At 54.0% G+C, this 13,127-nt stretch overlaps 1 protein-coding gene across 1 annotated transcript in view; it reads left to right on the top strand.

Annotated features, from left to right (window-relative positions):
* The window catches only part of KCNK12 (potassium two pore domain channel subfamily K member 12), a gene marked incomplete at its 5' end in the record, with an annotated part of 59,085 nt that extends 45,972 nt beyond the window's left edge, over positions 1-13,113 (top strand). The window contains one exon of the mRNA XM_045285684.1: positions 12,212-13,113. Within this exon, the coding sequence (XP_045141619.1) occupies positions 12,212-13,113 (902 nt within the window). The remainder of the gene's footprint in view (positions 1-12,211) is intronic.
* Between the last annotated feature and the right edge of the window lie 14 nt (positions 13,114-13,127).

Raw genomic sequence — 13,127 nt, 5'->3', positions numbered from 1 at the left:
TCCAATCCCGCAGGGATGGAACTCACAGAGCTCACAGTGTATCTTCTGGGCTTGGGGTTTCCAGAGCTTGTATGTTTCTGCAAAGCGAGGTGCAGTCGCCACGTGTCCGGCTCAGATGCTGCAGAGGCCCCCAGTGGGGCTCGATGACAGTGGCGATGACAGTGGCGTTCCCACGGAGCTCCTGTGGGGATGGTCAGCGGGGTCCAGATGGGAATGGGGGGGTCCTCCTTCCACAGATTCCCCTACTTCATCGGTACACGCTGAGCTGCTTGCCCACACTGGCCCTTCCCTCCCCCAGGCCCTGGACATAGCTGCCCTCCAAGCAGGCCTTGGTCCCAAACCCAGCTCTGCACTCTGCCTTGGGAATCCCACCTTCCCGACGGAACACAAAGCCTGCAGTTCCTCCACCAGGAGGGCTTCAGCCCCTGCGCTAATCTAGCTGTTCTTGGTGCGCCTGCACATTGGGATCGCCGGACGGCGCTGAGAACCGCTGCGCTCCACCACAAGCAACCTCTTCTTCCTTCTCTGTGTGAAGCCTCTCTTCCTTGTCACATCGCGGGCCCCTTCCTCGAGTTCCCAAGCCCCAGGTGAAGCAGTGTTTGCTCTGGGATCGCGGGCCAGCTGCTGCATCTCCTTGTCTTTTGCGGCTCCGTGTGACAGGCCGCTGCTCTAAGAAATGGAAATGATTCTCACTGTAGTTCCTCCACTCGGAGGTGCCTCCGAATGCACTAGCACTGTCCGTGTCATCAAGAATTACACATGCTGCCAAGGAAACTCTGCCAGGCCATTGATTGTAAAACACGCTCAGGCTATAAAGATGCTAAAATGTGGAGGGCAAGAAACACATGACTTCGAATGATGGCACAGATTTCCCCGGAAGGTGGCTGTGAGCATTAAATGAACTGATAGGGCTGAAGAGAGGGAGATCTCAGTACCTCCAAAACCTCACTGCTTCCGAATCCATTCCCATTCCCAGTGGTCCTACCCAACAGCCCCTGTGCGTTTCCAAGGCTGTAGCTCTTGGAGGGAGCAGAAATCCTCCTCTTGGTTTTGAACTGGGTGAGCATCCCAACGCGTAATCCCTAGGCCACCGGGGCTCCGAGCTTAGTGAGTTAAAAATAACAGCTGTTACTTTGAGTCCCCCTCGATCGTTCATTCTTCACTAAGTTCTATACCGACCTCCCTCAGCCATTTATTCTCTCGGCCCCACCACCACAAGAAGGCCCCAGGCAAAGCCAGGGAATGACTTGGGTGGCCCATGGAGACACCATGTGCAGGCAGCCTTGAGGCTGATGCCCTTTGTCCTCTCAGTTGTCCAGCCCTTCCCCAGAGGGCAGGGCCAGGAGCCCCCCTCCTTCTTCCCAAGAGCCAGTGTCTAGACTCCACCCAGAAGACAACCTGTCAACTCCCTGCCCCTAGCGCTCCACCCCATGGCCACCTGGCCTCCAAGAAGGAGCCATCTCCCACTGTTCTCTTTATGAACAGAAGCCTGGACAGCCCGAGAGGTAGCGTGGCCCTGAACCAGGCACCGTCGTGTGCAAGCCTCGGGCTCCTGGTTTCTTAGAGTGAGGCTGCCAATGCCTCCTCCCACCAGTCCCGAGGCACGGCCCAAACCAGCTGGGTGTGTTAGGAAAGCTCACCACAGAAGTGTACCAAGTAGACAACTGGGACCATGGGCAGCATTGTCAAATTTTGCAAATAAAAATACAAGACAGCTGGTTAAATTTTAATGTCAGATAAACAACTAATCTTTTTTGTTAATAAACATGCCCCATGCTCTAGTTCAAAGATATACACACTCTTCACTTGTTGGCGTGGTTAGAGTCCGAAGACCAGATCATTAGGTAAAAATCATGGTTGTGTGAAAAAGGAGGGTGATCTCACCGGAACATAACATGCAGCATGCCTGTGTCATCACACAGATGCCAAGGTACGTCATTCCCTAACTGCCAGGATGCATCACCGTAACCGTCACCGTCCGCCTTACGTCAGCATTTGTGCAAAATACGTGTCAGGGTAGCATTTGTTGTGGCGTAAATTTGAAATGTCAGATCAGGAGACGGTCCGATAAGTGAGAAGTGAGTGAATCAAAAGAAGATTTGTTGTTGTGCAGCTATCCATATGACACTGGGCATCCTGTATTTTATCCGGCAACCCCAGTGCTTCTCAGTCTTTGCCCACCGCCACCTCCCAACTCAGCGCTCTTAGCCACACACCCTTACCGTTCTAAACACTTTGCTTTTAGTCACCTAGTCAACAAATGGCTATCCGTGCCTACTTTGTGCCTACAAGATCCCCCTCTTCTCTGTGGAGGGTAGATTAATGGTAATGAGCTCTCATTAAAGGATTCTTGGCACGCCAGGCACTGTTCTTCGTGCTGTGCATGTCTCCACTGTGTATGTATGTCTAAGTGGATACGATTATCATCTCCATCTTACTAATGAGGATATTGAGGCAAAGAGAGATTTAATTTGCTCAAAGACCCACAGTGAAGGCATCTCCGATTTAGGATTCAGCCAGCCAAAGAGCCAGTAGCATGTAGCCCCTGTTGGCAGGGGGTCCCCATTCTCATTGTGGAGACCAGCCCCCAAAGAGAATTAGCCCAGTAAGTCGCCAATTCTGTTATCAGCGGTGATTCAAGTCCTGGCTGCTCAAAATAAGGCTTACTGGTCAGAGGTATCACCTGGAGGCAGGTTAGACCTAAACCATCACAGGCTCCACCCCAGAATCTAACAAGATCCCCGGAAGGCACTAACTACAACCCGGGACGCAAGGTTTCCGTTTATGCACTCAACAAACCTGGCTCCCACATTGCTACGAACTGTCCACCGTCCTTGGACCACGCAGTGTCATCGTGCCTTTAAAGATGTGAGCGAGTCCTGTCACTGCTTTACAAAGTGCCATTCTTGATTCTTCATCCGAGTGGAGTCCGGCGTCGCCCAAGGAAACACAGAGGTCACTGGAGGTGACCAAATGCACTCTAGGTCTGAATAGCGTCACCTCTTCCTTCTTGCATGCAGAGGTCACGTTCACACAGAAGGCGCCCCCCAAAAATCCAGCAGTGGGTACTCTTGTTTCCCTTCTTGCATCTCTCTGCTCCTCAGTCATGGGAACCTGTCACCCCCGCCCCTTGCATTACGTTAGACCGCAGCCTGGCGAACCCACTCTGGCTCCGTGTATTACCACTTACAGCAGGGGTGCCTATTACATTTCACAGGTGAAGAACCGGGGCTCAGAGAAATCAATGACTTCCCTCAACCACTTGGCTTTTAGAAGACACAAACCATTCCGTTCAAAGCCAGTGCAATTTCCTTAACCAGCTGAAACAGCTATTGGCATTTGGGTTGCTTGCAGGAATGGCTGGGCTAGTGCACCTGGAGCCCAGAGGTCGGGCGGCAGCACCGCTGGTTGGATTTCACAGGTCACCAGTCACCAAGACCTCCTTTCTTTCAGACTGCCTCCTCTCCGCCTTCCTGTAGCTCCGCTTCATCCCGAGGCCCCTGCTCCTCAGAGCCCCATGCAGCTTCCAAGCTGCCACTCCTGGAGCCACATCCACTCCTAAGAGTGGGGAAACTTTTAACCCCAAAATGCTCAGAAACCACTCCTCATCCTATTGGCCTGAATGTGGTCATAGGCCTATTCTTGAGCTAATCACAATAGCTATAGGAGAGCTCTGCCCAGTTTGGTTGAATCCGCTTAAGTTAAAACGTTAAATTAAATTAAAAACTCACTGCCATCAAGTCAATGCGGACTCACAGCAGTGACCCTGCGGCTTTCCGGGACTGTAACCGTTTACGGGGAATAGAAAGCCCCGTTTTTCTCCCTCGAATCCTTGTGGTTTTGAACTGCTGACCATGCAGATCGCACGTAGCCCAGGGCTTAACCACATTGCCCCTATGAGTTTCCAAGAATGTAACTTTTTGCAGGAGTAGAAATCCCCATCTTTCTCCTTCCGAGCAGCTGGTGGTTTCAAACCTCTGAACCTGTAGTTAGCAGCCAATATGCAGCCCTTCCTCCACCAGGGCTCTCAGCTCTCTCGCAAGGGGCTTGGGTTATGCTGTTTGGTCGAGACTACCAGAGTCCATCTCTAGAATGGAGAGAGGGGCAGTTTTCCACGGGCCTGGCTGCTACCCGGTCGGAATTGGGGAGAATGGTAGTTACAGACATAGCTGTTGTGTCGTCATCATCATCGGTGCAGTGTCCACGCCTTACAGGTCCCTGGAAGTATTAATGGAAAGATTTTTCATTGAAGTAGACTCCTTCCAGGATCCCTGGTGGCATCCCCTTTGCAAAGAAAGTGCTTCGGTCCATGTGCATCAGTATCATCGGAGGACATTTGTTAGAAGACAGATCCCAGGGCCATGTTCCTCAAAAGCCTGTGGCATGGGACCTGCCTCGGGACCTGAGGTTGACCCAGACCTCCCTGTTGCTTTTGGACCCTGCTAACCTGGACTGGGGCCACGGTCAGAGATCACCTTTCACCAAACGAGAGGCTGGCCTATAACATACACGGTCAACCCTTCAGGAATGTTCCTTAGCACAATCAACTGTGCAGAAGCTGCGGGGACAAGTGGAGGAGAGGCGGGAGAACTGGAGACCCAGGGAAGGAGAAGGCAAGGTGGAAGTGGGGACAGTGCCAACCCCTCGTGGGGCTAGCACTCCGTGTGACGGAACGATCAGTGTGCGCATCTTTGGATGGGAAAGAATGTGTGATGCCAACTTTCATCTCGGACACAATAAAATGTTCCAACACCAGACAAAACCATCAAACCCAGACAGCATGTAGAAATCAGGGCAGTCCCGAGCCACAGGAGCCTGGTTTCACAGTGGGTTACTCAGTGAGCTGCTAACCTTCCAGGCCAAGGGTTCAAACCCACCAGTCTGTGGGAGAAAAATGAAGCTGTCTGGCCCGGTAAAGATGTGTGGTCTCAGAAACCCTCTGTGGGGCCACTGTGACTTGGAATCCACTCACTGGCAGTGGATTTGTCTAAGTTTTGACTTTGTTGTAAGAGACTCTACCTCCCTCCCCTTCTCATCCCTGGTAGCCATTTCCCTCCCTCCCCGCTCCCCCTTCCCCCATGAACCCTTGATACTTTATCAATTATTATTATTTTGTCATATCTTACACCATCTGACGTCTCCCTTCACCCACTTCTCCACTGTCCGTCCCTCAGGGAGGAGGTTCTATGTAGATTTTTGTAATCGGTTCCCCCTTTCTCCCTCACCTTCCCTCCACCCTCCCGGTATCACCACTCCCACCACTGGTCCTGAGGGGTTCATCTGTCCTGGATTCCCTGTGTTTCCTGTGCCCATCTGTACCAGTGTACATCCTGTGGTCCAGCCAGTTTTGACTTTTTATAAGAGTGATACCACACAACATTTGTCCTTTTGTGATTGACGTATTTCCTCCAGATCTGTGTTATGTTTGAGGACTCATCACTGTTCTCCACCACTGCAGAGTATTCCATTGTTTGTCAATACCGCAAGTTGTTCATCTATTCATCCATGGATGGAAACTTCTCTTTCCATCTTCCTTCTATTATGCGGAACGCGATGGACATGGGTGACAAAAACAAACTCCCTGCCATTGAGTCGATGGCAACTCATAGCGACCCTACAGGACAGAGTAGAACTGCCCCTACAGGTTTCTGATAATGTAACCATTTACAGGAGCAGAAAGCCCTGTCTTTCTCCCTCGGGACCACTGGTGGTTTCGAACTCCTGACCTAGATCACAGCCCAACACATACCCACTGCACCACCAGGGCTCCTTCAACCTGGGCAGTCATATGTCTATTCACGTCACTGCTCTTGCTTCTCAACGATATAGAAGTAGAAACGGAATGACGAGATCACATGTATTTCCAGTTTTTGAGGAAACACGATACCATTTTCCATAGTGGCGGTACCACTTCGCAATCCCACCCAATGCATGAGAGCCCCAGATGCCCCACCACCTCACCTGCATCCATGGTTTTCTACCTTTTGATCAGCGCTCTGTTTGCAGGAGGGAGGTGGCAGCTCGCTGTCGTTCTGATCCACGTAATGACTAATGACTACTGATCACCAGCCTCTTCTCGCGCGTTCGCCACCTGCATGTTCTCTTTGGGGAATTTTCACTGGATTGTCTGTCTTCCTGTTGTGGAGGATTTGAAGTTTTCTGTATATTGGCGATTAGGCCTTTGTCAGATGTCATTACCCAAAAATGCAACACACACACACACACACAGTATGTAGCTTCTCTTTTTACTCTTTTCCTTAGAGCTGTTGAGCCACAATGATCTAGCTTCTCTTCTGTTCAAGCATTTTTGCTTATGTTTGATAGTGTTGTGTGCCGTAAATTAGGGGACCCGGGCCCAGCTTTGTCCCTATGTTACCTTCCAGGTACTTTATCAGTTTAGGTTTAGCGCTCAGGTTTTGATTCACTTTAATTTGTTGCTGTGTAGGGTGTGAAGTATGGATTCGGTTTCATTTTTCCCAAATTAATTCCCCATTTTGCCAACACCATTTTGTGGAAGAAACTCTCTCTTCCCCGCTGAGTGGCCTTCAACCCTTTTGTCCCCGCGTGGTCATCAAGAATGCCCCCTTGCGCTTTCAGAGAGGACCTCAGACTGGGCAACACATCTCCTGTCCCACGGCCCAGTGGGCAGTCCAGAGCCCAGCAAGAAAAGGTGCCTGGGCGGGACGACACTCCCCAGAAAGGGGGCCCAGGCTTCTGGGCCTGCTCAGCCACTTACAAGCTGTGACTTGACAGGGCCTTCTCCTCCTGGGCCCACTCCCTTACCTGTATGGTTGGGGGGAGGGGAGCGGGGGTGGGGTGGGGTGACAGGAGCTAGAAGCTGTGCCAGGGTGTGCAACGGCCATCAGCACCCCCAGCCCGTCTTGATTCCAGGAGCAGAACCGCAGAGGCCCTGTCACCGGGCTCCACTTGCGAAGGCGGCACCAGACAGGCGGTGGGAGCGAGCTTCACAGCTTTAGTCAGAGTGGCATAATAAGCCCCCAAGTGTCTGCTCTTTGCAAACGGCATGGCAGATCAATTGTGGTATAAACAAAATAGCAGGCTTGCTGCAAATTCACTGGGGGCAGAGGACGCCTCTGCAGGGTGTGATTGGGAGAAGAAGGGATGGTTGGGGTGCCTGGGTTGGCCTTTTCTCTGGCTGAAGCTTCAAGGCCCCTCTCCTGAGCAAGCCTGGCTCCCTGCACATCGCTAGAACTTGAGGAATCACCACCATCCCACCCCCAACTCTAGGAAGCAACCAGGTTGCCAGTGGCACCGTGTGGGGCCCCACGAGTCTAGCGCGCACCCCCGGGCTCTGAGCCTTTTGAGGTTGATGGGGAAGGAGGCTGGACTGTGGCCCTCACATTATCGCGGAGACCGTGAGAAGGTGAGCAGCAGGTAGCCACAGGAGGGTGGGATGGGCACAGGAGTCTGACCACAGGAGTCAGGGCAGGAGAGGAACATGTTCTGAGCCGCCCTCCTGCCGTGCCTGTGCCCGTCGTTCTGGGCAGAGTGCCTCACAGTGGGCCAGGCAAAGATGCAGTGTCTCTTTGGTCCTACACTCACAGCCTGGCAGGTAGTTACGCTGACCAGAAGCTGAGCCAGGACACCGGGCTAGCCGCAGTGTGGGGGGTGGGGCGGGAGCTAGATAGCCAGGGAGAGCCGTGCCACATCCCAGCACAGAGCCTGCTGGCAGCAGAGGAAATAAGGTCTGTAAGGAGCCCCTGCGAAGCCCAGCCCAGAGCCTTTAAGGAAGCAGGCCAGGTGCCCCCTGTACCTGTCTTCTTTTCCATCATATCCCGGAGCCAACATGATGCCTGCCAGGCCCCCCAAAAAAGCCAAACTCATTGCCAACTCATGGTGCCCCTACAGAACAGGCTAGCCCTTCTCCTGTGGGTTTCTGACGCTGTCATGCTCTACAGGAGTAGAAAGCCCCATCTTTCTCACATGGGGGCTGGTGGTTTGGAACCACTGGCCTTGTCAGCTACCCCACCCGGGCTCCTTCCTTGATAACTATTCACTGAAGGACTGGATAGGAGGGTGAGAGGAAGGGGAGGGGGAGAGGGGAAAGGGAAGGTAGGTCTCCTTCTGGGTTCAGCCATCCAGGGAAGAGGCCCAGACCAGGAAAACAGACTCCTAAGGAGTCCAGACACCTGGAGATGCATGGGGGGGAGGGGGGGGTTGGGTAGGGGTTGTGAGCAGGGGAACCCCAAAGAACAAATGGGTAGCATATGTGGTCAGCCAGACAGTCAGCAGTGGTCCCCTCAGCATGTCATCCCCACTGCCATTCCCTAGCCTGGGCCGGGCCTTGTTTGCCCAGCCCCACTTGCCTGAGTTGTGTCCCAAGAGGGTGCCAAGTGCATCTTGGCTCTAGAGGCATTAAGGGAAAAGCAGTGGCCCCTCCCCGCTGCTCCAGGTCAAAGGGTAGCAGTGGCCACTGGACTCTGGGGGACAGGAGTCCTAACTATAAGGACAGGCCCCTCCCTCCCACCTTAAGCGGTGGGTCCTGGGAGACATCACCTCTCCCCTTCCCCCAGGAAGACAGATTCCTAGGTGCCCTTGGGAGGCAATCTGGTGCTGTAGAAAGAGCCTGGGTTTTCGACCCTGGCAGACCTGGCTTTCAGCTTCAGCTCTGCCGTTTCAGCACTGTGGAATGTTGGCAAGCTACTCACCCCCTCACGCTGCTGTTGAGTGGCCATACGCCTGCCTCACGGGGTCGCTGTGCGGTGGAATGATGTCACAGGGCCGTTACAGTGTGTGGCATTTGTTACTGGTAGGTGATGAGCCTTTACCACCACCTAGAAAAACCAACCCAACTGCCAGGAAGTTGATTCCTACAGGGCAGAGTAGACTGTTCCTTTGGGTTTCCGAAGCCGTCACTATGCAGGGGAGCAGGACTCATCTTGATTCCCACAGAGCCGGTGGTGATTTCAAACTGCTGACCTTGCCGGTAGCAGCCCAACGCGTAACCCACTATGCCACCAGAGCTGCAGGGCCTGGAGGAAACCCAGGAGCCAGCTCATTACATGACTCAGCCTGGGGAATGCCTTTGTCTTCATTCCTTCAGTGTCTTTGGCGGACGCTGGTTTTCCAAATAGATATTTCAAAAGTTTTGAGATTTGAGGCTCATCCTCAAATGTTGAGAAGTCCAGTCTCAATCAGATCTTCAAATTCGCTTCTCATCCAGGGTCTCTCTCCCTCCTTACATCCCTGCAGACACAGAGCCCTTCCGTAGCCTGGGCCGGTGGGGCTCCCTCCAGGGCCCTCTTTCACAGAGGCCCCATATCAGATGACAGCCCAGCACCATCCCCAGGGTGGGAGAGTCACTCTCCGACTTACCTCCTGTGACCTCCTCTCACCTGTCCCCAGGCCTCCTCCCCTCAGGCTTGACTGCCAGCCCCTGCATTCCTCCCGGACAGGGCCCACTGTCCCATGTCAGTTCCATGCCTCCTCCATGCAGTGAGTCCTGAAGGTGCAGCTGATTCCCACTGCTGCCCTCCCTCCTGGGCCTCCCCACTCCTGCCAACCTCCTGCCCAGACAAGTCTCCAGCACAGCTCCAAACACCCAGAACTTTTCCCAAGCACAGCCCCAGTGCTCCTGGGTGAGCCGCCAGTTTCTGCTGGGCAGTGAGCATCCAGACAAGTGGAGAGCTACCATACGGTTGGTCTCCAGAACCCTCCCTCCGCCGCGCCCCCCACCCCCACCCCACCTAGGTTGGGTAGAGAAGGCTGCAACCCTCCCCACTTCAACAGCATCTCTCTCCCTGCACTCCTCTCTTCCCTCCACCCCGGGAGAAGGCAGTGCAGCCTGGCGAGGTGGTGGGGTTTGCAGTGTGGCTAAGTCCAGCATGGATGTCTAGCATTTCCCGTCGAACTCGGAATAATGCATTGCGTGGTGTTCTCAGCTTTGGGAAATCAACTGGTAAAATCCTAAAATATAGGAACATCTCACTCAGCATCCTCTTAAGCAAAGGATTAATTTTTCCAGGCTCAGGATTTTCTATCTGCTAGACGTCTTCTTTTCTCTGAATGCATAGAATGTTGTGTTTACTGCTCTAGACAACAGGCTAGAAGCCAAGATACAGGGACAGAAGTTTGTCCCTCAACTAGCTGGAAGTAGCATGCCCTCTATCCCCGCTGCTTCACCTGGGCAGTGAGGGTTAGGGAGATCGGAAGTAAGGTTTCTTACAGTTCCCGCTGGAGCCTTGGGGGAGGAGATAAATGGTTAATGCTGTTGACCACTAACAGAGAGGTTGGAACTTTGAGTCCAGCCAGAGACCTTGACAATAAAAGACCGAGGAGTGTGCCCTCGGGCAAAAAGCCATTGAGAAAAAACGGGCAGAGTGTGACCCTCTGAGAATGACTTGAGTCAGAATCAGCTGGACAGCAGCTGTCCAGACTGGTACTGATAGCATTCCAACAGTCTAGGGACTTTAATGTTTTTAATATGTTTTTCTTAAAATGAGATCACAACTTTTTAACTTATCACAGTTCAAGAAATGATTATGTAGCTAACACCCATGTGATCATCGCCCAAGTCAGCAGCTTATTCTTACCACTCTAGCCAGCCCCTTGTACTCCCTCCCAGTCACCCTCCCCCCACCAACCCCAAACCAAAGTTCTGACTCCGATCAAGATACTTCTGTGCATTTCCTTATCATCTGACCAATCAAGTAGGCAACCTTGTATGCTGAGTACTGCAGTCTCAGTTTGCCTCGTTTTGAATTTTGTATAACTAGAACAATACAGAATATATTGCTTGTGCTCATCTTCTTTTATTCGCCATTTTGTTGGCCCAGCTTTATCCATTTTGTAGCAAATAACTATAGTCCATGCTTTTTTGTTGCTGTATAGTATTCCCCAGCTTATGTTGCTGAAGATTTGGGTGATCAATCTAGGACTTCCTTGAGTCATTCATTAAGCAATGTGTAGAGACTGTGGTCAGGCAACTGGACATTTCCCCCGGGGAACCTAGAGAATTATTAACAAACAGGCTTCCGAACTTAAACTGAAATTATTACAAGAATTGTTTCCCCCTGGCCAGTTTAGGGAACTAGTAAGCCAAATGGAGCAACACTCTTCGACACCTTGGTCCCAGGCTGGCCCCCATTCCACTGGCAGTGTTGTGCTTGAAGTAAACAGGGATGCCCCTTGAATTTCTGCTACCTCCTGTATTGAGAGGTGCCATGATGTTGCTGTCAGCTCAGAGTCCAAGCATGGAGTAAATCTTCCACCACGATCGCAAACCCCAGCCCATAGCCAGAGTCAGGCGGCCCTGGACCCCACAGAGAGATGGCAGCTGGCACCAGGTGGGGCTTGGACAGTGGCAGGCTGCTGCTCAGCAGGGCCCTGGACAGCCTGGCGGGAAGCCAGACCTTGTGCAGAAACCAATTGAGAAAGACTCTCCTTTAACGACTGTGTCTCCAACAAGTACATGCAGCAGCTAAAGCAGCGGTTCTCAACCTATGGGTCACGACCCCTTTGGGGGTCAAAGGGTCCTTTCACAGGGGCCACCCGATTCATAACAGTAGCAAAAGGACAGTGATGAAGTAGCAACGAAAATCATTTTATGGTTGGGAGATCACCACCACAGGAGGAAGTGTATGAAAGGGTCGAGGCATTAGGAAGTTGAGAACCCCTGAGCTAAAGCGAATGATCCCGCTCTAAAGCAATAGGCATCTGCCCAGACACCAGAGCAAACCTCCCAAGGTGCTCACAACCCAAGCCAAGGCCCAGACCCAGGCTGAAGCCAAGCCTTTGCTGCAAAGTCCTTTCCAGAGACTGGTCATCAGGGTGAGTGGGCAGCCCCAGGTTAGCCGCAGTCCTAGCAGAGCTCTGTCTTTCCAGAGCACTCTGCGACTGGGTGTGCTTGGAGGAAAGGAGCCACTGAGTGGACACGTGTTTGCTCTATGGTCATCCCCATGGTTGCACGTGTGCAACTGGGCCTGTTGTGTGTGTCCCACGTGACTCTCCTGCCCTGTGCATATTGAATTCTAGATTCCCAAGATGCAGGGCCGTGTCCCCTCCGTCAGTGTGAGCGATTGCCGAGATCAGGCATCCTGTCTTGTGCCCTCACGTGAAAGAAACGCGTAAGGGCCACTTTCCCTGAAGCTGCGTGCTGCCACTCCGCACCCGTACGCCATGGGCCCCGTGGCGCTGGTAGGGACAGCCGGTCCGGCCCCATACTCCGCTGACCCTTGCGCTGTCTCTGCAGGTTTTGGCATGACCACCCCGGCGACGGTGGGCGGAAAGGCCTTCCTGATCGCCTACGGGCTGTTCGGCTGTGCGGGGACCATCTTGTTCTTCAACCTCTTCCTGGAGCGCATCATCTCGCTGTTGGCCTTCATCATGCGCACCTGCCGCGAGCGCCAGCTGCGCCGCAGCGGCCTGCTGCCCGCCTCCTTCCGCCGCGGCTCGGCGCTCTCCGAGGCCGACGGCCTGGCCGGCTGGAAGCCCTCGGTGTACCACGTGCTGCTGATCCTGGGCCTGTTCGCCGTGCTCCTGTCGTGCTGCGCCTCGGCCATGTACACCAGCGTGGAGGGCTGGGACTACGTGGACTCCCTCTACTTCTGCTTCGTCACCTTCAGCACGATCGGCTTCGGCGATCTGGTGAGCAGCCAGCACGCCGCGTACCAGCACCAGGGCCTCTACCGCCTGGGCAACTTCCTCTTCATCCTGCTCGGCGTGTGCTGTATCTACTCGCTCTTCAACGTCATCTCCATCCTCATCAAGCAGGTGCTCAACTGGATGCTGCGCAAGCTGAGCTGCCGCTGCTGCGCGCGCTGCTGCCCGGCGCCCAGCGCGCCCCTGGCCCGGCGCAACGCCATCACCCCCGGCTCCCGGCTGCGCCGCCGCCTGGCCGCGCTCGGCGGCCACCCCGCGGCCCGCGACAGCGACGCCGAGGGCCGCCGCCTGTCCGGCGAGCTCATCTCCATGCGCGACCTCACGGCCTCCAACAAGGTGTCGCTGGCGCTGCTGCAGAAGCAGCTGTCGGAGACGGCCAACGGCTGCCCGCGCGGCGCGTGCGTGCACACGCGCCAGAACGGCTTCTCGGGCGGCGTGGGCGCGCTGGGCATCATGAACAACCGCCTGGCCGAGACCAGCGCCGCCCGGTAGGCGGCCGCGCGCCG

The sequence above is a fragment of the Echinops telfairi genome, unplaced genomic scaffold (genome assembly GCF_000313985.2).
Source record: "Echinops telfairi isolate 266 unplaced genomic scaffold, ASM31398v2 ScPeMD7_7475;HRSCAF=8513, whole genome shotgun sequence".
In the NCBI taxonomy this organism is placed as follows: Eukaryota; Metazoa; Chordata; class Mammalia; order Afrosoricida; family Tenrecidae; genus Echinops; species Echinops telfairi.
The sequence above is the reverse complement of the archived record's forward strand: the minus strand, read 5'-3'. Positions and strand labels throughout refer to the sequence as shown.